At 39.5% G+C, this 23,413-nt stretch overlaps 1 protein-coding gene across 8 annotated transcripts in view; it reads right to left on the bottom strand.

The window, feature by feature from the left end:
- Positions 1-23,413, bottom strand: part of CAMK2D (calcium/calmodulin dependent protein kinase II delta) — a 147,380-nt gene that overhangs the window by 61,934 nt on the left and 62,033 nt on the right. For 4 of the 8 annotated variants that reach the window (XM_044429102.1, XM_044429106.1, XM_044429104.1 and 1 more), the window contains exons 4-7: positions 12,527-12,581; positions 9,139-9,204; positions 4,273-4,345; positions 19-121 (exon numbers count right to left, since the gene is read on the bottom strand). In XM_044429102.1, coding sequence (XP_044285037.1) covers positions 19-121; positions 4,273-4,345; positions 9,139-9,204; positions 12,527-12,581 — 297 coding nt within the window. Of the gene's footprint in view, positions 1-18; positions 122-4,272; positions 4,346-5,323; positions 5,397-9,138; positions 9,205-12,526; positions 12,582-23,413 lie in introns of all 8 variants that reach the window. The other 4 variants (XM_044429101.1, XM_044429105.1, XM_044429103.1 and 1 more) reach the window with 1 other exon arrangement.

Here is a 23,413-nt window from a genome sequence, read left to right on the forward strand (position 1 = left end):
ATTAAAAAGTTCTCTTACCAAACCAGGCCTGTTGTTCACCTTGCACTTCAATAGCCAATCCAAAATCTGCCAGTTTTACAGCTGCTCCTTTTGACTTGCTAGCTAGAAGCAAGTTCTCAGGCTTTATACAGGGGAAGAGGAGGGATGGGAAAATGAGAGAAAAGGTAAGTCAAATTTGGAAAATTTAAATGCTTTGCCAAAATTAGGTTCCCCTTGTTAAATGACAGCAGGACATGGCCATGCCTCCTCAAGTCAAAGGTATGGTCAAAGGGAAGGGACCATACCAAGTGATGGCAAAAGGGGAAAGATCATGATACCTGCATCATTCTTTTAAATGGGAGCATGTTTTTCAGACCTCCAGATATAGGCATATAAATATTGTACTATAAGACTTTATTTTAATATATTAGAAAATACAGTGCACAGAATGATTACAGAGCAAAACTGAAGACCATTTCTTATGATACAACTTTAAACCCCCTTTCTCAAAAGGGACCCAACATTAACTTGACATTAAACCATTATAACTGGCACACCAAATCTCTAGGAGGGCCTTTGTTTGAGAACTTGGGAGATAGTCTGGTGCGCTTTAGCAATGCTGCCTAGACTGTACTTAGAACTGACTTATAGCAGCACCAAGATAAGAAAAAAAGTTTCCTTGAATTTTACATCTCCCAATAAACCAACCACTTTAGTATGATATTAAACAAACAAAAATCATGTCTATATTGATGTGCATCTGAACATAGGAAATACCTAGCTGTCTTGTATTAGCAAGGACAAATTATAATGCCCTTTTAACCAAGTAGTTCATTATTATACAAAAAACTTATTCAACAGACAGGAGGTAATGGGCAAGCACCCTCAACTTGTTGGAAGATGCTCATCCTAGCCCAAAATATACTTCATCCATTGAAAAGTGCCCTAAAAGAGTAATCTTCACTTGAGCCTAAACACTGATTATTTTATGAGTTTATATTGTTTTTTCTAAGTCAGAGAAACTAGAAAAATGCAGCTGTTTGCTAGCAGTTTGCCAGAGATATGAATATGCAAACTTCTCTTTTCAAGACTGGGAAAAGGTATGCTTAGTTCCTGGAAAGTACTGCTTATGTAAACTTCCACTAAATTTGACCCTATTTACTAGGGTCATTTAAAACCCAGTGCTGTGAAGTAACACACACACTCCATGTAGAATGGTGAATCTTCACCATTCACAGCATGCAACTAATAAAAGAACTGTGTCTCCAGCTGTTAGAAGTACTTAGCTATTAACAAATACATTTTAACCCAAAGTACTATAAAGTAAACATTACTGTCATAAGGAAGTAAATATAGTTCATCACAAGCAGCCACACACTTTAAAAGAAAGCTCAATGGATTTCTGAGCAGCTGAACTCTGCCCTGAAATGAACATGCATCAGCCATTTCAGGACCAAAAACATTAACATGTTTGTCATGCATGAGCTCTGAAGAAGATGAAGCAAATGTGCACAACTGGAGAAGAACATGGGGGATTTAACAGCATAATCCTGAGAGTCCATCCAGGAAAGGAACAAGTCAGTACCTGGATCACAACACTGCAGTTTAGCTGCAATCATGCATGTGGTAGGGAGGAGACAATAATTTATCCTCTGTCTTGTTTAGAGCATTATAAACAAATCACATAATGGCTCTGTTTCTTATTTTGTGTGAGTGTCTAATTTATATATGAAAAATTTACACTAAAATAAAAAAGACAAAAAGTTTTCAAATTCAAATTTTGGGTTTTCCCTGACATTTCAGAGCATCTGGTAGTCCACCTAACTTAGGGAGAATTCTGCTGTAACAGAGGATATTTTACAACTGACAGGGGCATGTTCTGAAAAAAGATCTTGGTCCCAATCCAGCTAAAGTTAAAAGCTGAAACCAATGTTATTAGTCACAAGTAATTCCAGTCCATATATTCCAACTTAAATCCCATTGATTTTGGTGAGTCTAAGCATGACTGGATCCAACCCTTTCTCATAACTAACTGAACTCATAACCCTTCAGAAATCTGCTAACTCCCAGTTTAATGTATGCAATCTTTTGACCTGCAGTAATTTGAATGGAACTTACTTATCTGAATTCAATTCATGATGGCCTTTTCACCAGCTACCTAGGCAAAGGGCTGGTCATTTCAAAATACACTTGACTACACTGCACTGATGCACTAATTCTCCATGTTCACAGAATTCCTTCTCCAGAGACATCTATCAGAGCATTTCTTTTTTACTGTTAGGTAAAGAATGAAGTAGTCTAGTCTTTGTTTAGAAATGCTTATGACTTTAAACAACTTTAATCCCAACAACTAGACTCTTTACTGGTTGTTGGAGGGGAGGAGTATATAAGTTACTGTGAACTTTTATTAATTATTAGGAAGAGGAGTGCAACAGCAAGTCACTTTGAGTTTCAGAATAAAAATACATTGAATGGAATTCCAACTCCTGTGCAAGGTGATGGGGAAACAATAATTATAGAACAGCACAGCCAGAATGCACAAATACTTGCAAAATAGTTCTCTGATGCTGACAGATTGGGAAAAGTGCTGCACAAGACCAAACAGTATGAATCATTAATTGCACATCTCAACCAAGAGTGGCAAGAGGAATTAAAAAAACAAGATCTGTGTTCCTTCTGAGGGACAAAAACAAAACAAAAAACAAACAAAAAAGCACCTGTGGAGATTGTTTATGTATACTTTGGAAGAAAAAAGCCTGAAATCTTTTAGCACTCTTAGATATTCTCCAAGATTAATTAGGAAATGTGAAATCATAAAAGTGCTCAACCATGGACAGAATCAGGTCCACCCTTTTAAATGGAAAAGATTTAAACGTGTGTTTAATCTTGCCTTTTGAATCAAGAACATCAAGAGTTTTGCAACAACTTTAGTAAATATTTTAAGGCATACGCTTGGTGGACTGGAGCCCAAATCCTCTAAAGTGTAAAATGCTTGCCTGGGTGAATATGTACACACACATCCCCCGAGTACAGAAATAAGAGAGTAAATACATGTAGCTTATATGTGTATACATATAATTACCAAAGTATGTATACATTCTCTGTTTTCTGCACTCCAGATGTATACACTTACCCCCACTTGATTAAGTATATATACTTGGAGGATTAAAGGATGTAGGTTGCAGTCCAAAACACGTTTTTTAATATTTTGTAACAAAAAGACACATGCGTGAATGTGTTGTGCTTTGCTACAAAGTGATTCTAAAGGGTAAGCCATGCAAACTACTGTGAGGAGCACAAACGAATGCAGGACACAGTCAAATTAATATAAGGTCCAATCAGCTTAGAAGTGACCCATTCCTGGCTACTGCCCTGCAATAGCACGATCAATGGTGTTAAACAAACTTCTAAAGAATAATTGTCATTTTCTGCAGTGCAATAGCCAGAATCATATTCTGAGGTGAGACAGATTTTGTCAAGACCAATTTCCCCAGTGCTAGATTTGTTACTAAATGCCAGTCAAGAGGCCTCATGCACTAATGTTTCCCTTTGAAACTATTTTCTTAGGCAACTAATGTCTCCCAGTGGGCTGTGAGTGGATCAAATTGATGAAAACTGTAATCCTATACTGACTGACCTGAGAGTAAGACCCCCTGAGTATTGTCGGACATACACCCTGAACAGACATCTGTAGAATTATGATGTTAAAGGTATTGTTGAATTGTGCCCTGCTTATTTTTGCAACCTGTGCTTTTCAACTGTCACTGTGAGTCTTCCTAAATGCAGGGTAAGAAGGCTTTGTTCTTTAAAATTGATTAAAGTGGATTTAGAAAGCTTAGCATGCGTATGTATGTTGTTTTGTACATATTTCTGGCCGAACAAAGCATGCATAGGAAACTGAGCTTGAAGGTTTCAGGCTGTGGTTGTGCATCTTCTCATCTTACCACACTTTTTTCGACTGCTCACCTCATAAGTTTTGCATCCTTTATTTGAAATGGATTGATGTGGAACCCATTGCTGAATTCAAGTATGATTTTGAAGCCTTTAAGATATCCATTACTATGCATAATTTCAGTGATGTTTATGCCAAAGGGGAGAAGAAAATGAAATATTCCTAAATCTGCAAGGAAAGGGTAAGTGTGTAGTTCTTTTCTTTTAAGTGGCAATTTTTAAATTTTTGAAAATCTTGCAAATTCACAAATCACTGTCTCTTTGCCTCCACATGCAAAAATGCAGTTAAGCAGTGCTTCAAGACTGTGTAGTGCAGTTATCTTCCCCAACAGCATTACTCACCTTTAAGTCCCGATGGACTACGCCCATCTGATGGCAGTGTAGCACAGCCTCCAGGATCTGCTGAATGCAATGACTGCATGCAAACACCAGGGGGCGTGTGTTAGTTCCAAGCTGTACACTCACTGTCTGTATACCCTCAGTGGGACTGGGTTAAAGTGCAAAACTATCAAACAACTGGGATTGTGATGTACAATCTCCAGAAATGTACCCACATTCCTCAGCTAGAGTAGCTACTGCCTCAGACACGATGAGTGTAACAATGCACTTCATTGAGCCTGCTTTGATTTTGTGTGGGATTAGGAGAAGAGAGAGGCTGTGGTGGACTCCACTTTAACGTAAAAGTCCTATTCATGGGCACATGTTTTATGTATTGGCACACAGATAATGAGAACAGATCAGGCCTAATCAAGCTATTTATAAGCTTGTCTTAAATTTCTGGTGCTGTTTGTTCCTTCTCCTCCTCCTCATTTACTCTACAAGTTCTTTTGAACCAACAACCCTGAAGGTAAAATTACTTTTAAGTAGCAATGCATTTCAGATAAATTATTCACTCTTCATGGTTTCATTTAACCAAGCAATGATTTGCTCACTTTCGCCTGAGGGTTCGTCCTACTCCAACAGAGCAATGCATGATGAGTTGTTCTGCCACTATAACCCATAGTCTCTGAACAGAAGTGGTGTTTTAAACCTGCAGGCTGACATACATCACAGCCAAAGCTAAACTGCAGTTGCAAGGTGCATCACGGAATGCAACCTTCTTCCAGAAAGTATGGCGTATCTCTCATACCACACCACTTGGGATAAGTGGTGAAAATCGCAAAAGGTCATTTTCTTGCAACACCTATTTCATCTTTTACTGTGATGTATGTTAGACCTGTGACACTTGCAAACTGGAAAGCAGCATCATGCATTATCCATTTTTCATAGTAAGGTTGAGGAGGGATAGCCAAGGGCATTTCTCAGCCAACCCACCCTTAAACCTCAAGCCAGGAAAGAGAAGAAGTAGTAGAAGAAAAACTTCTTAGCCAGCCTATGGGCACCAGATACTGACCTTCAGGTCTCTGTGAACTATGCCATTTAGGTGACAATGATTAACACTTTCTAGAATCTGCTGTATACAATGACTGCAAAGATACAAGGGCAGAATGGAAGGGAAAAACATTTTAAAGGCACATAATCACATTAAATGCAAAAATCAAATGAAAACAACTTAAAATTGTAATAAATAAAAATAATTGAATCACATTATTGGACACATTTTAAATGCACAATGAACCAGAAGACAGCGATGCTGTATGAGTGTGTGTGTGTGTGTACACACGTGCGTGCACACAAAGCTGCTTAAAGCTCCACCCAAAAGAAATGACATTTAACATATAATGTGACATTTTTAGACATAATCCTTTGTGTGCTATCTTCTATTTATTAAGTAGCAGCAAGTTAGGAAAGATAAAAGTCCATACACAAGGGAAAATGATGACAAATCAGTGTGGTGGGGTTGTTTTGCATTCCTTGTTGATGGTATGAACTGGAGGAGAATGCACATAAAAAACTGTGCACTGTGCACACCAACTGTATATTATAGAAATGATACACCAATGTACAGCCGTGAACAGGATACTTTGCATATTGCCTGGTCGCGCTGCTTATCTCTGAGAGATGTTACAAAATATGCATAACCTGTGGCCATCACACATCTGTTCAGCAGGCATATTCTCCTTCTGGAGACTATGCACACTCATAATGTATGCAATATTCACAATATCCAATGGGATTAGGGAGTTCTTTATATTGACTGAACAATAAACTGGCACCAACCCTCTACTCTTTCCGGAGCCAGGTAAAGACCTTTTTATCCAACCATCATTTTAATAACTAATATTTCAATATTATTAATTTGTATGAACTCGCATCTTTATTTTTTCTTTCTTTCTTTCTAATTAAGAGAGGATATATTGTGGTCAACTGTGTTACTGTGAAATGTTTTTTTGTCATTTATAATATTATATTGTTATTTATATTGGAATTTTTATTCTTGTAAGCCATCCTGAGGCTGCTGCAAAGAACAGCATATAAATGTTTTAAATAAATGAACAATTAAATAAACAAACACAATTCTACTGTCATCATCCTAATATTTGCACATACTCCGTGATTTCCAGTAAATGGCACAATGGCTGTTTTTAATGCACATTATCCAATGAACCTAAATGAACCCCAAGATAACTAAGAATATAAATACGCACATATACAAAGTCAACATCTGTACAGGAGAAACAGAAAGGGAGAAGAACAAACAAAGCAGGAATGAAAAAAGGAACAAAAAATATTCCTGCAACCCAAATAGGGTTATAGAGAAAATAATTGGAAAAATCAGTGCAATTCACTAAGTTCTCAAATTTAATCTAAGCCAACTATGTTATTAGCACATTTTTAAATAAAAAAGGAATTCCCCAAATTAGGTTGGGTTGGTTCCAGAGTTCCCTTGAGTAGAACTCTGTTCACAGGACATTGCTGTGGAGATACTGGTAAGGAGGCCATTTTTTCCATGCGTTCCTTCCAGCAGCTTCCTGAAAAGCAAGACTGAACAGAAGAAAAACATGCCATAACAGTATGAGAGGAGACATGGAGGGGTAAAAGGAGAAGTCGGCAAAAGTCACCTTTCACCTTCCTCCAGCAGGAGTTTCTGCTGGATCTTGGCACCTTTCATAAACAAGAGCCCTTCAGTTAGGAAAACAGACACCCTGGATCCAACCCATTTCATGCTTTTGTTCATTTAAAAACATAATTAAATCAAGCATGTTTGCTAAACACACAGCTAAATAGGAAGTTTAGGTTACAATTTTAGAAAGAAATGCAGACATTTCTGTTTAAATCTATTATAGTTCCTTGATTTACAAATGCATATCTGAACCTTTTCCTAGTATCCACAGACCCTCAAGACCACTTTCTCTAATGTTACTAGCATTTAACAGACAGAGAAGACAGACATTTTATACTCTCAAATCTCTATCTGAAAATAAGGGGCAGAATGCCAAAGATGACCTACTATGGAGGAGAGAGTATTTTAGATGGTCATCAAGAACTATGGTTTCGTTTCATGCTTCAGTTACAGACCTTAATGCCTATGGTTAACAAGCAACCATTCTTTTGAAATTTAGCCACAGCTTAAATGATGAGAACACATATTTTGGGTGAAGTAGAGATGCCCTATTAAATGCATAGAATGGCACACACAGTGCTCTGGATTGTGACCAGAGTCAGCAAAGGTAACTGAATGGTTAAAGGTCCTTTGAAAGTGAAGAGGCCACTCCTTACATATAGATTTTCACTGGTGGAAGGACAGAGCAGCCTCAGAGCTGGCTGCAAGAAGCCTAGTCACAGAAGGGGCCCTTCTCCTTCTATTCTGGACTGCAGTGAACAGAGGAAGAGGCGATTAGTTTCTCTTCCTGGTTGGCGAAACAGAGAGCCCAACTCAGTTTCCTCACCCGGCTTGAGATTCCCATGAAAGAAGAATCTGGTATGTGTTGTGACCAGGTAACTTCCCTCTTTCCTTCTCAAAACGAAACCTCAGAAGTGCACTTCTGTTTTTTTTTAACTTAGTCAGTTGCACGGCACTATAGAGCAAAGTAGTCCTCTGCTTGAGATATGGGAGAAGCATCTGCCTGATCCCAACTGAATCTTCCCTTCTCCTGTCCCTTTCAGTAAAGTGTCTAACTCTGCCTTCGGGGAGGCTCTACTGCTCAACAGCCGGACGGTGGGAATCTACTCAGAGGCTTTGTAACTGGTCCGCTTGTTTCACACGTCAACACCCGACTGGCTCAAGGAGCTCTCCTTGCACCTGCTCCTCCTCCTGCCCCGAAAAACCTGACTCCTTTTCCAAGGCAGGCTGATTCTCATGCTCTGCCTGAGGAATTACAGCAGGTTAACTTAAAACTGCTGAGTCCTCCCCCACTTGCCCTCCGCCTCCTCTTCAGAATCAGAGGACTCTACCTGAGCAGACTGTAATGTGCAAGAGATGCCTCTCCCCACCCCGCCCCTGGTAGTTCTCTAATATTTCAGCTACCAAGTCTAGCTGGCGGATTGGGAGACATCAGTGACGTTTCCTTGGGGCTTGCTTGCCTCCAAGACTCTCAGTTGGCACAGTACACAGAAACTAAAGGTGCAGATGTTACTGTTTGCCCTTTTCTGAAGCTCACTGCAAAACAGTCAAGAAATGGCCATTAAAACAGGTACAAAGACTTGCCACATGATGAGGTCGCATCTACATGGCAAGCACATTACAGATATTATGCCCCCACTGTTGCACAGAAATGTCCCAAGAATAATTCTACGATTTAAATATAACATTAAACCACTTTTATAAAAGGTCTGTAAATGGTGTAGGATGGACACTCATGTGCATGGACTGCCCACTGCAACCATTTTCAAGGCTCTCCAAATGGTAATGGGCTTGTGACCAGTGGAGAGAAAAGAGAAGTGCATCTTCCCAGCAACAAAATATAATAATATTAAATGCTGGTAAATTGTGACTTTCCTACAATAAGATGAGGGAAAGATACTTAAGTCCCCCAACAGAATAATAAATGTACTTTAACGGCAGACTAAAATCATCTTCTGTTACAATCCCTATGAAAAATTTATTATGGAGCCAAATATCTGAAATGAGGCTTACAACCCAAAGAAACAAAACACTTGCATGTCACATTAATACTGTTTTCCAAGTTTGAATTAGCACTGGTAGAAAACCATTGCCAAGAATCATTAGTGTGTTCTGGTGCCAAATATCACATTAAACTTAAATAAGCAAGTACTTTTTTACGGTGGAAAGTAATGCAGATGAAAAAATTAAAATCAAGAACTTACCTTGCATCTGCTTCACTGTAATATTCTCTCGCAACAATATCCTCAAATAATTCCCCTCCAGTGACTCTATTAATAACATAAAACATTTTTATGGTCTGGCATAATAAAATAAGAAATGTATTTGTGTGTTCTTAAGAAAAGTTGCCCACACTTTCTAAGTACTGAATCACAAAGTTGATTCACACATTATGCAGTGATATGTCTAGGTTCACACAGAAAAGGAGTTTCAGCAGATCACTCCTGATGCATATATTGTCAAGATACTGGAAACCCACTGAGAGAAATGAGCATTTAATGCACATCCAAATTATTGGCATACAGACTAGAACAGAATCAGTTGGCTCAGCTGAAAGACCAGCTTCATTTGGCTCCTCAACCCCCTGGTTTGTAAGCAGCCCCGAGGCTTCGGCGAATGGGGCGGCATAGAAGCTTACTAAATAAATAAACAAACAAACAAACAAATAAATAAGATATATTGTGAGTCTAAGAGCTGTGCCTTCCTCTCCTCTCCTCTCTCCTCTCCGTGTTGTCTAAAGCTGTAGGACAGGCTGTTTTGTTTGCTATTTATCTTTTGTAAGCAACTCTTGACCTTTACCATACTTTTTGATTGAAGAGTGGCATAAAAATGTTTCAAAAACCTCCAAAATCAACCAAAACTCTCAGGTTCTATAGGCTTTCAGTCTCCATGCTACCAGTTTGTTATGTTTCTGATTATCCCACCAGAGAGCTAAAAATGGGCATATTTTCCACAGAAAAAGAAGGAATCTTACACTTTGAAGAAACAAGTTGATCTGTTATCTTGAATAGATTTACATCAGATTGAACTTTGGAAATCTTACTTTGAGTCTCTACTTCCTCCAAGTCACTGTACTTTTTATATGATTTTGCTCTGAAAGTTATATAAAAGCATTCACACATACCAAGAGATGTCATTTTACCTTCCCCCACTAGAACATTTCATTGTGAAGATAGTTTTCTTAACCACGAGTTTGTATAAATAGTCCAATCAAGCATCAACGTTCTCTAGAGAGGAAACAGCCTGTTCTACAACCTGGTAATTTTTGAAACAAGGTTTTTTATTTGCTGGGGTTTTATAATCAAATATGTTGTTCTGGGAGGTTTAAACTGAGATAATTTTTAAAGCAATTTAAAACCCACATTCATGACCTTTATTTCTGCTCAATAGTGTTTTCAGCAAAAGAAATGTGCTTGACAAGCAAAAGTCCAATCCTTTACAAAAATAGCTTTCAATGCTGAATATAACTGGGTAAAACAACAGCCTTATGACTCAACTGTAGCAACATTTTTTATATCCAGTGACCTCTCTCCTCCTATAACAGTATGATGTTTCGGTTAATAATATGCTATTACATAAATCTTTCATAAATACAGTTTTGCTGGACAAAATATTTTTGGGCTATCTTTTCATATTTACTGATAGTTCTTGTGCTTTTTGGAACATTATCCAAATTTAGATTATTAAGCTGTGATGGAGTAATAGCTTTCCCCACATGTAACTGTAGCGCTATTGCCCATTGTTTGAGAGTGATTTATTTATTTAAAGTATTCTTATCCAGTCTCTTAGCAAGACAGTTAATTTAAAAATGCACTAACATAATAATTAAAAGCACATTATGGCCTGGTTCAAGCATAATTTCAGTCTAATAAAGCATGGTTTATTAGGTCAAAAACAAGCCTTATGCCTAGATGTTCTCTCCGCCTTCTCTCTTGTGCTCGCTCACTTGTTCATGTTGTATAAATGAATTTCTCCTGGAATTGTTAATCCGTGTTGTCTCATTGCAAATGGACAATAAGCCTACATGCTACAATCCAGGAACTGATCCGAACCCACAGACCACTGTTTCTTGGTCTCAACATCACCCAGATATGCCTGAAGTTTGGGCACTGCCACACGTGCACCGCAGTCAGCCCTCTGGGCAAACTTGCGACAGAGGCTCTTTATGTTTTCAAAGTTCTTATCCTGTAAGAGATGCTTTGCAATTAACAAAATATATTCTGCTTGAATTCCTAGATTAACATATCTTGCGGTGTAGTCAATGTATAGGGCATGATCCATCCCCAAGAGGTGCAGCCATATTTGCAGAGACACAGACAAAAGACAGTATTCTACACTGCTAGAACAAGACGAAGGGGATCCTGAAGCAAACTGAAACAAGCCAAAATGCTGGTTTCCAGAACAGAACAAGCCAGTGGATCTTGCAAAAAGGAACCACTGACTTGTCCCATTCCAGAAAGGAGCATTTCTGTTTGGTTAACAAGATTGATGTAGCAAGCAGTGCACTAGGACTGGGTCCCACTGGCAGAAAAGAAACACTGGGAGCACAGTAGAATACTAGATACTGACCATAGAGTTATTAGGGCCAGGAGGAATGAGTACTGCAGTGAGCGTCATGCAAACTCCTCCATGTGTACAGGGACATGCCTACCTTGAGAATAGACTGCATCCATATTGTGCTGTATATGTTGCTGAACCTTTCAAAAAAATAGCACTCTATACATAACAGCATTTTCTTCAAAAATGTTGGAGAAAAATTTTTGAGGTCAATGCCTCTAGCCATTTAAGAAAGGGAAATGAAAGAACAAACACTCATCTAAAATAAAATCTAATGAGGACAGAGGAACCTTAAAGGTACAATCCTAGCTCCAGCTCTTGTGAACAGTCAAAGAAAGCATTCACAAAATGTTCCCAAAGCATTTATGAATTCACTGCAGGAGTATCTGCATGGCTCTAGTGTGAAAGCCCCCTTCTTTTCTCTTGTTGCCTATAAACATGATTTATCTGGACCAGGGTTCTAATTTTAATCAAGACCTAAAACCAGGGTTGTGTAATATCATGGCACACAGCAGACCTGTTCACATGATCAAATAGTTCACCGTAGCATATTTAAGCCATGCTGGACTGCAGTGTCTGTTGGTGGACATTTAAACCATTCACACCAGTGGGGGTGGTTTGTCTGAAGGTTAAACCCTCATAGAACCCATTAACTGTTTTAGGGTTATTTGAGAATTGTTTCACTTCCATGTTTGGATGACATGACAAGCTTCAAGTTGCCCCATGACTATACTATAATTATTTGCAAGACAAAAATATGACCAGCAATCCCAATACTTATTTTATGTGTTTTCTAATGCAGAATGGATTCTTTCTCTCTCTTCACAGAAAAAATTCTACCAGGAAGCTTATTGATATCTCCATATTTTATTTAGCCAACTTGCTTAAGGCCACACAGTGAATCTATAGCTGGTAAAGGATTTGAAGCAAGATAGCACATAGACCAATGGCTTAGATATTCAGCTACAGTGGGTTTCCACATCTCACCCTTTGTAAAATGGTTTGGTGTGGTATGTATGCAGCAGGTATACTTACAAATCAAAGACTAAGTAATGAAATCCTTCTTCTGATATGCTGTCATGAAGTCGCACTAAGAAAAGGAAACAACAACAAGGTATTTTTGTATTTTAATTCCAATCTACCCAAATTGTTCAATTCCCCCTTTTTTGCATAATCATATCCCATGAAAAAGAAATGCTTAAAGGAAACACAGAGCTTTTTGTGTTCATTTTTGCAATATTTTTATAGGATGGAGTCCTTTCTCTTAGTATGTAAGAATCACACCATCTAATAGGTTTCTATACCTTTTCTTGACTTACATCTATTGTAAATCCAATAAAAGTCATGCTCAGACCCAGTGAAATTATAGGATGTAAATTTAATGACTGATTTAAGCCCTATTAAATTCAGTGAGTGTACACAATTATGGCTTGCAATATAGCCATAATCCACCTATACTTCATCCTTTTTAAACTTGTGAGCTTGTTTGGAAATTTAAGACTTGGGTGCTACCGCAAAATGGTTCCATGGTTACTGCAGCCAGTCACAGAATGGCTGCAGTGGGCAGGGGTGGGGCGGCATCTTGCTAGTCAAATATGGGATACAGAGGAGTATGGGAGGGAATAGCAAGGCTGGAGGCAGAGAGCAATAGAAACAAGACTGCCCTAACATTTTCTAAAGCATTCTTAAAACATTTTTAAAGGGAGGGAAGAACTTCATGTGTATCCTTGAGGAATGCTGGATTAGACCATAACTCATGAATGCTATTGACTAAAATGTATTTATTCAAACAGCTTTTGGAAACATAAACATTCACAGCACAGACTGCAGCTTTAATAGTACTTCAGTGTTACTGGGTAACTAGGTAGATACTTTTGGAGAAAATGTTTTTTGCAGAATAGTTTAAATTGGAATCAGCAATTATATGTTTCAAGTGTCGACAAATGTTGGATAGCAAATTGAATTCACTGTTTAGCCATTACCTTTACAGCCAACACACTCAGGAGAGAAACAAATGCACATTACACTTCACGGCCTTCACTATGAATATATCAGAAGTGCTTTGTTCTATCAAAAAAGGAATTAACATAGAACTCAATCAATTGTTCTTCATATTAGGAAGCCATCATCAGCGAGTGGGAGATTTTGTCAACAGAAGAACTGGAAAAGATAATTTACAGTGCTGCTTTTTCCATTTTTTAAGATCATGCTTCAGTCCAGACCTCACATTATACAACTGAGCAAGTGATCAGGACTTGGAAATAAGTAATTCATCTGTCAAATGCCTAGTCAAATCCTATCAAGCATTAATGCACACATTTTAATTTGCAAAATCCACTTCTGCTTAAATACACCTTTTACATTCCAGCCATCAGCAGAAGTGGTGATGGAAGTGGAGCAGCCTCGGGAGATTGCTGTCCGATAACAAAAGCACCTATCTTCCTTCCGCACAGTATGCCAACTGCAATGCTGGTAGTTCATAATCTCAGCCATCCGGGCAATATGCTTACACAGAAATTCCCCATAATGCATGGCTATTAGCAAGTGTTCAGTTAGAAAAATATAAAATTATATTAAAAAGACCAGAGTTAGTGGCATGCTGGGTTTGTGGCGCTTTCCTTTCTGATGACTTTCCTACCAGCATGGATCATTTAATCGCACTGGTGTAGCTGTAGAGGTTTCTAAGATTATAAATGGTATGCAGAAAGCATAAAGTTTTTTTAAAATTTCCTCTCATGTGAGGACTGGACCTGGCAGAGTTCATCCAATAAACCTGACTGGCATTAGGTTCAGAAAATATAGATATCCGCACTATTGTGCACATTTCGTAATTAAGGAATGTACTGCCACAGAATGGGACAGGGTGCATTCTCCCTTCCCCTATGCCTGCTTCCTTTTATATATACTACTACAGTTCAACACCATAAATTTGTACTAGAAACAGGAAACAAGTTATGTTAAGCCTTATTTCAAGCAAATTTGAACTTCTTTCTCTAAAGCAATTCAAACAATAAGGGAGACATAACAGAGATTTAAGGAATATCACTAAAATATCCAGAAAAACAATTTGAAAAAGTACTTAAGTATGAAGTACCCTATGTGGCTGGTCATAGGTTGTAGGACTCTTTTATGCCTAAGCATGTGCTGGATTGTCCTCCAAATATGTCAGAAGCAGAAAACTTTCTAGAAAGGCAGTTAGAGTCTTGGATAACAAAGGAGTTAAAGTCGTACCAAAGAAGAATAAAGTGACTGCAGAGCAACTAAACAGATTCTTTGTGATAGTCATAGAATCATAGAATAGCAGAGTTAGAAGGGGCCAAGAAGGCCATCAGATCCAACCTCCTGCTAGTGCAGGACAGAAAGTTATACCATTCCTCTCAAATGGCCATTCAGGTGCATCTTGACTGCCTCTCATTTATCTAATAGGTTCCATTGTTGTACTGCTGGGATGGTAAGGAAAATTTTCCTGGTATCTAGGCAGAATCTGGTTTCCTGTAAGTTAAGTCCATTATTCTGTGACCTGCACTCTGGGATGATCGAGAAGAGATTTTGTCCTTCATCTTTGTGACAGTTTTTCAGGTACTTGTAGACTGCTACCCTACCACCCTCTCAGTCTTCTCCTCCCAAGGCTGAACATGCCCAGTTTTCTTAATCTTTCCTCGCAGGGCTTTGTTTGTAGTCCATGGGTCATTCTTGTTGTCTCCTCTGAATTCTTTCTGACTTTTCTGCATCTTTTTATAGTTTGAAGCCATTAGTCTTTACAGAAAAATAAGCAAGACAGATACATTCCACCCTCCACCCCCAAATCTAAGGAACAGAGAAAAATAAAGGTGAGAAGAAATTGTGTTCTGGCCCTTAATGATAAATTAAAAATTCACCAAACACCTGGCCCAGATAGTATCTGTGTGAAACTTCTTAAAGAACATGAACATCTAAAGAAAAAGAAAAAGAAACTTGTCGCTAAGATGTACCAGATAGTTATGCACAGTTTTTTAAAAAAGGAATCCAAGGCTTGCCTGGCATTCAACAAACACACAAGGGGGTGCCTGGCATCATGACAGCTCATGGTTCATCTAACCTACATATATTTATTGCAAGGTAAGGCCTGAAATGTACCCACACCTCATGCTCATGGTTGTATGCACACAGACTCTATGTTTGGGAACACTACTTTACTATGACCAGGAAACAGGTTTCTTAAAATGAAGAGGGATTCCCAAATCCGTGGCTGCATGGAGGCTTTCTCGGACCTCACACTAAATATTTATAGTTCAGGAGATGAGCCAGCCACTTCCATGTCCATCCCACAACTTCTCACACCTCCATAGACATACCTGTTATTCACAGTAATAATATCTGAAAAATGCTCCCACCTCTCCTATTTCAGAAGGCAAAAAAGCACAATGTAAAATTCAACCAGCTATTAAGAACTCGGAATACGTATAAAGAAAAGCTTTTATCTATTAAAAATGTGGATTTGGACTATCTGAAATGTACAGCTCATGTGTTTTTTTCCTTAATACAAAGCACTACAAGCAATTTGGATATACACATTAATTATGGTCATGCTGTGAGCCCTTTTACTTACAGAAGACTTTCACCTGTGACAATTTAAATATCAGAACAATAAGTATTCAAGGAAACTACTCAGTGTGCTAAAAATATTTTTTCCCAACTATGTATACCTGTATCAAGAATAATTACAGTCTAGGGTACATTATCAGTAGGAGATAATTGGTTTCCTTGGGTATAAGCTAAAAAGCTAAGTGCCTCCAAATCCCCAGGAAGCATGGCTGCCTTGTAGTAACTGTCCATTTGTTCTATTTTAAACTTGTAACTTGAACACTGTGGGGCTTTGCTTTCAATACACTTTATGCATGTAAAGAGTATTCCTATACAATTACATTCATCGGATGGAAAGACTGACATTTAAAAAAACATGCTCAAGAGGAATCCCTGTGGATGAGGAAGGCAGAAGAAGAAGCCCTGCAGGATATGACGACGACGACGACGACGACAACGTTCCTTTCTATACTGTCTGCAGCCGAAGCTCTCTGGACGATTTACAACGAAGTATAAAAACTTTGTTGTAAATACTAGAGCACATGGCATAAACCTCAAAATTTACTATCAAAATAAAACAGCCTGTAATAGCAAGAGTATTCCAACATTCATTAAAATATACTGTAGGCAGAAGCAGGGCATGACTTAGTGACCCGGCCACTTAAGTAGAGGTGGAACATTTCTGGTCTACAGATAGAAGTAGGTCAATAAGCGCTTTCAAACTGGTCAGGACCCATTTTCCTCAACCTCCTGGAAAAGCTGTTGGGCAATGACACTTCATGGATTTCTAGAAACCGTGGAAGTATTTCCTGGAAACTCCCTGGGAAGAGGCTTAACCATATCTCTAAGCAGAAATGCCAGTGAAGTCATACCACTTTCTGACTTCTCTTACCTAAAGAAAAGTTGCACCTCAAATAGAGATTTCGAATTATAATCTGCCTTTCTCATTTCTTCACAACAATAATATTTATTAACTCTTGTTCTTCAGGGGTTTTGCCTAGCACTTCTTCTGGTGTGCTTCTATTTCCATCAAGCTTAAACCCCAAGATGTTTACACTGGGAGGCTCTCAAAGCTTTACCCTGAAGAATGGCCAGGTCCCAGATGCATGTACATTTCAGGAGAAAGGCTTAGGCAGGAAAAAAAAACCTCACAAGATAAACAACTCCTCCCTGGTGAGAGTGAATGAAATGAATATGCATACAGAAATTTATATCAGTTTGGAAAGTCTTGGATTATCATGGATATTTGATCTGAAATATTTTATTTTAGAAAACTACAAACTACCTTGCTATTAATTCTTGCTTTTGATCCAAATGGTCCTAGTTGACAGGCAGGTGTTAGGCTCTTATATATTTATATTAGTACCTTGTAGATTTGCAAGGCATCACAGCCTGCAATAAAAGCCCACAACTTGTCAGTTACTAGTAATACCAAGCAATGGGTCTATTATTTATGATGTGTATGTTTAATCACTGGTAGAGCAGCAAGTACTGTGACTCAATACAGCTTCCATGCATATTGAATTGAGCTGTATTTCTGATAAGAGCCAACAAATAAGTTACTATTGGGACAGAGAAATTCACCAACTCAAATTCTGCATGCAATATACCTTGCACAAACTAAGAAACCAAGTATAATTCAAATACACCTTGTTTTCTGACTATTAGCAGGTATACACAAGACAGGAATCCTGTGTTCCATTGCATAGCAGTCCCTATATACCAAGCCTCTGAGAAATAAGCATGAATAGTAAATAAAAATTTTTAAAACTGCCTAGAAATATTTTTCTTTTGGAGGGAGGGAGGGAGGGAGGGAGAGAGGGAGGGAGAGAGAGAGAGAGAGAAGCTGTGAAGCTCATCTTGTTAAATCCTTAAAAAGTGATACTTCTTAAAAACTCCTCACAGAAAACAGACTAGTTGTCTGAAACAAAGGAAAGGAAAGTTGCTGTATTTGGTGTTGTACTTGTAGTTTTGGGTGTTTTGCACCCAACTTCCACACAAAATGACAGAAACAGAGAATGTTTACAAACTTAGATGATATAAGTGTTTCCAAAATCAGTTGGACTAAGGGTTGGTGGAAAGAATTTTCAATGGCTAACCAGCTTTTCACATCACGAGAAGTCAGGTGATTTCATGTCATCCAGACCTGGCCATGATGTTTCTCTGTCGTATCCTTAATAACCTGAAACCATGGGAACAAAACAGAGGTCTGTTCTAAGATTCCCACATTTCTCTAGTCATATAGGACAAGGATCTCCATTTTACCTTTGTGGATATAGAAACACCATAGAGTCCTGTGGAAAGAGTGGCCATGGAGTGGCCACTCAGCTATCCATTCTCTACTGCACTCAGCTCCCTGAAAACACATGTCATTAGCTGTTTTATTTCTATTGGCAATATGCCTAATATCTTATTTACTTCTGGAAATAGGGAGAAAGAGGATAAATCCACAAAGGGAGAAGGGGGGAAATCATGGCAGAACTGTATATTATGGTCTTTAAAAATTCATTTGGGGGCTGGAGTGGCTAGGAAGAATTGCAGATATGCAGATACACTCAGGAGGGAGGCAACCTGCCTCAAAACCTCAGTGGATCAATCAGGAGGAGGTTGCTGAAGTCCATCAAAAGCAATGGTGTAAGGAAGGAGTTTTGGGTCACAGCATCTGCCAGTATGTTCAGAAAGAGTATGGAAACCAACTGTCCTGCAACCACACAACTGACCAATTATTAAATTCAAGCAAAAATCAGCACGCCATGGAAACTGCACAGGATTGTATGCTGTGACATGTGAGTTCACTTAGTGTCTACTCAAACTGTTTCTGGGCAAGGTGTTGGAGCGGGTGGTGGTGGGACAACTCCAAGCACTCTTGCATGAAACTGATTATCTGGACCCATTTCAGTCCGGCTTCAGACCTGGGTATGGTACTGAATCTGCCTTGGTTGCCCTGTATGATGACCTGTGCAGGGAGAGAGACCGGGGGAGTGCGTCCCTGTTGGTTCTCCTGGACCTCTCAGTGGCTTTCGATACCATCAACCATGGTATCCTTCTGGATAGGCTAGCACGATTGGGGGTTGGGGGCACTGCTTTGCAGTGGTTCCACTCCTATCTCAATGGCCGACTCCAGAAGGTGGTGCTGGGGGACTATGGCTCTGCGCCATGGCAGCTATGCCATGGAGCACCGCAGGGATCCATTTTGTCCCCTTTGCTGTTTAACGTCTACATGAAACCGCTGGGAGAGGTCATTAGGAGGTGTGGGCTGCAGAATCATCAGTACGCTGATAATACCCAGCTCTACCTCTCTTTTTCCACCGATCCAGGGGAGGCAGTGGCTGTACTGAACCGGTGCCTGGCCAAGGTAATGGGCTGGATGAGGGCCAATAAACTGAAGCTCAATCCAGACAAGATGGAGGTCTTGTTGGTAGGTGGATCGGGCTTCGGGATGGGGGACTTTGACCTTGTCCTGAATGGGGTTGCACTCCCTCTTAAGGGCAGGGTCCGCAGCTTGGGAGTGCTCCTCGACCCAGAGCTATCGTTGGAAGCTCAAGTAACAGCAGTGGCGAGGAGCACTTTCCTTCAGCTTCAGCTGATCCATCAGCTGCGTCCCTACCTGGAGAACGACTGCCTGGCAACAGTGACACACGCATTGGTCACTTCCCAATTAGACTTCTGTAACGCGCTCTACGTGGGGCTGCCCTTGAAGATGATCTGGATACTTCAATTGGTGCAAAATATTGAGCTGCCAGGCTGCTGCCGGGGACTGGGCATTGTTCTCATATAAGCCCAGTCCTCCGTCAGCTCCATTGGCTCCCCACTGAAGTCCGGGCCCAATTCAAGGTGCTGATTATCACCTACAAAGCCCTTAACAGCTTAGGTCCTGGTTACCTAAAGGAGCACTTGCGTCCATATATACCCTCCCGCCCCTTGAGATACGCGGCAGAGGCCCTTCTCCGGGAACCCTCCGTGAATATTAGGAGGGTGAGTACTTGGAGGAGGGCTTTCTCTGAGGTGACGCCCAACCTATGGAACGCGCTCCCCAAAGAGGTCCGCCTGGCGCCATCGTTATTTGCTTTTTGGTACCAGGCCAAGACCTTTTTATTTAAACGCTATTTTAATTGTTAAGGTTTGTTTATTGATTTTAAACTGACCAGGCTGTTTCCACTATTTTATGTATTCTATGTATTTTTTGTATTTATATGTGGGATTTTAATGATTATAAGCCATCCCGAGGCTTACGCGAAGGGGGCGGCATATAAGCTGTCTAAATAAATAAATAAATTCCACTGAGCTCAAGAGGATTGCACCCTTAATAAAACATAAGGCTGTCAGACATGATGTTTCACACTGAACTTGCACCTCTAAACAGTGCTCAGTTCAGCACATTCTCTTGTATCCTCTGATGAGTTAATCTTGGTATCAGAATATTGTTTTTTTTTTTAACCAAACAGAAAATATCTGACTTCCAATAAATTTGTATTTTCATAATTAAGGATGCCTATATTTACTGTAATCAAGGCATTTCAACTATTTATCCATATAATTCTAGGTGATGGCAAGTCTATTTTTAATCTGAATTTGAGTAATTTCCTGGGAGCCCCCCTCAATATGGGGCTTGCTAAACTTCTTCCTCTGTACTGGTTAGAGTACGGAGATGTACTAAACTTCTTGTGCTGTGACAATACAATATAAGCTGCTACTGGCCACTCATTAAAAAATTCCCATACTGTAGTTTGACTTTATTTTTTAAAATATTTTGCCTAGGACATCAAGTGTTAAAAATGATTTCAAAGGGAAAGATTTAAGCATCTACTGAACATTCCATTGTAATTTATGCTAGTAAATCCCTAACTTTAGCTGGATGCTACTCTTGATGCAAACGCTCTTAAATGAAGCATAAATCAATCAAGCTGCAAAATGATTAGTAGTAATACCTTTTTTTTTTTTTTTTGGTGATTACCTTGTATTGACAGAGATGCCAAGAACAGCTCAATTGTTGTTGTCGTATGAGTGTGCACTTCCCAGTGAAAGTTTGACTCCCCCGCTTTGAATCATAGACACAACCTCCAACTACAAATGACAAACTGCTTCTGACAAGTCCTTTAATTTCCAAGTCTGCTTGCAATCTGGCATAGGATGCTACTGTTTGAGAAAAATAAGTCCCATGCACACAAGAAAGTAGTTGACCAGTCATTTAATGCCTTTAATGACATTCCTAGTTGCTCCTCTGTTGGTGGACAAATTTTGTCAGCCAAGAACTTATATGAGGCAGTTAATATTTAAATTCATCATTAGCACTTTTTGTGGGGAATCTACATACTATATAAGATCATATTTCATGAGTGAAAGTTTGGAAGGATTTGGGCAGTGCACCTACTGACCTTGTTGTACATCCCACCCTGAGTCTCAGCAAAGCCAGGCGGTCTAAATCATGTGAGGGTCTGGCTCCCATCTCTTTGGTACTGGTTAGAGTATTACGTTTGGTTCCGTACAGCACGCTTCAGGTTCAGAGGAGGGCAACAAGGATAATCTAGGGCCTGGAAACAAAGTCTATGAAGACAGATGGATAGATCTGGGCATGTTCAGTCTCAAGAAGGGAAGCCTGAGGGAAGATATCATAACACTGTACAAGTACTCAGTCACTTCAGAGTACAGGACATGGAATAACTGGCTTAGGTTACAGGAAGCCAGATTCTGGCTAGACATCGGAATAACTTCCTGACTGTTACAGCAGGGCAGCAATGGAACCAATTATCCAGGGAGGTTGTCGCTCTCGCACGCTGGAATCCTTCAAGGTGCAACTGGGCTGCTGTCTGAGAGGGTGGTTGAAGGGTGGCTGAGTCCAGCACTGAGCAGGGGATTGGACTTGATGACCTTCTGGCCCCTTCCAACTTTCCTATTCTGTGATTTTGTGACTTATTTTGCAGTGATATAATTGGTATAATAGTTCTTCTACAATTCTAACATGATTTCAGGTTTCAGATAGTTTTCCTTGCTCTTTAAATATTTTTACACTCTACTGTTCATCTACTGAAAGTGCATTACATACATCTGAAATTGAGAATTGGCTCAAAGTGCAGGTAATTCAAAGGCCACAATCCAAAACACTGGGAGAGTAACCTTAATTAAATGAATAGGTTTAGGGCACAATCAAAGGAGGCTGCCTGTATCCCTCCAAATGTAGAGGATCCTTTGCAAAGTGGGAGAAATGCAGAGCTGAAAGTTGCTCCTCCCACACTGCAAAGAGGCTAGACAGCTGACTGTGGCTCTCCAACTGAACTGTCCCACTTTAGAGGGAGAAGAGGCAGGCTTAGGCACCACCAGGATATATTGTATCTCAATGGACCTGGTCTCCTCCCCTGCATGCCTCCAGAATACTCTCTAAAGCCTTTCCATAAGGTTATTTTTGTGACCTTGGAGAAGAAGCCCATGTGGTTCTTTCCTTGCTACCTGTGGAGTTGGATAGGGGATTTGGGGGCAGATCCCAAGGTCTGACATCAGAGCAATTTTCTGACCTGCGAATCCAAATGAACTGATAAGACCTGTAAGACCTAGAGGGTCATAGGATCACTCTGAGTTCAATAGGGCTTTATGTTCTCATGGGTTGGTCCAGATAGGAGCCTGAATGTACTTACATTTGAAAACCTGGCCAAAGAATCTAATATGTATATACAATCAGGCACTCACTGTCCCAGCAGCATCTCAGTTTCTGCTTCACAATACATACTATTCCATTGTGTGGCTTCACATTCTTAACTGTTTACAACCTATTCAACACCCATACAGCAGCCATCCTAAGGTTACCTACATCAATTATTGACCATGCCCCTTTTATAGTTGCCACCATTAACCAAGTCTAAACAAGCACCACCCTGGTCTCAGTGATAGCCTCAACCAATTGAAAAGGCATGCTTTATTATAAAAGGAGATGAGACGCAGTCTAGCAGATAACAGTTTCTGACCTTTCACAGAAAACATGCCCTTATCTTTTATGGCATAAAATTCAGTTCTGACAGATACCTAACAATATGTACATGTAAGGAAATCAAAATCTTACCAAAACATTCATAAGTGGCAGCTATTAATGATGTCAATACAATTAATACAAGTTGAAACACTAGACCCTATCGCATTGATAAATAGGTTCAATTGGTTCAACTGTTCCAGTGTTATATACCAAATACAGATACAAAACCAGAGACATCACCTTTGAACTCAAATCCCTCAAATAAGAGTAAGCAGACTTTTAAAATAAAGAGAAAAGAGTACTGTTTTTAAAGAGGTAAAATTGCCACTAAATATATGCTATTCATATGGAAAATTGGCCCAGAGGTTTAATGTAGTAATAGTAAGCCTAGAATTCAC

Source organism: Varanus komodoensis, unplaced genomic scaffold, assembly GCF_004798865.1.
Source record: "Varanus komodoensis strain SLA01 unplaced genomic scaffold, ASM479886v1 scaffold2, whole genome shotgun sequence".
Taxonomy (NCBI): domain Eukaryota; kingdom Metazoa; phylum Chordata; class Lepidosauria; order Squamata; family Varanidae; genus Varanus; species Varanus komodoensis.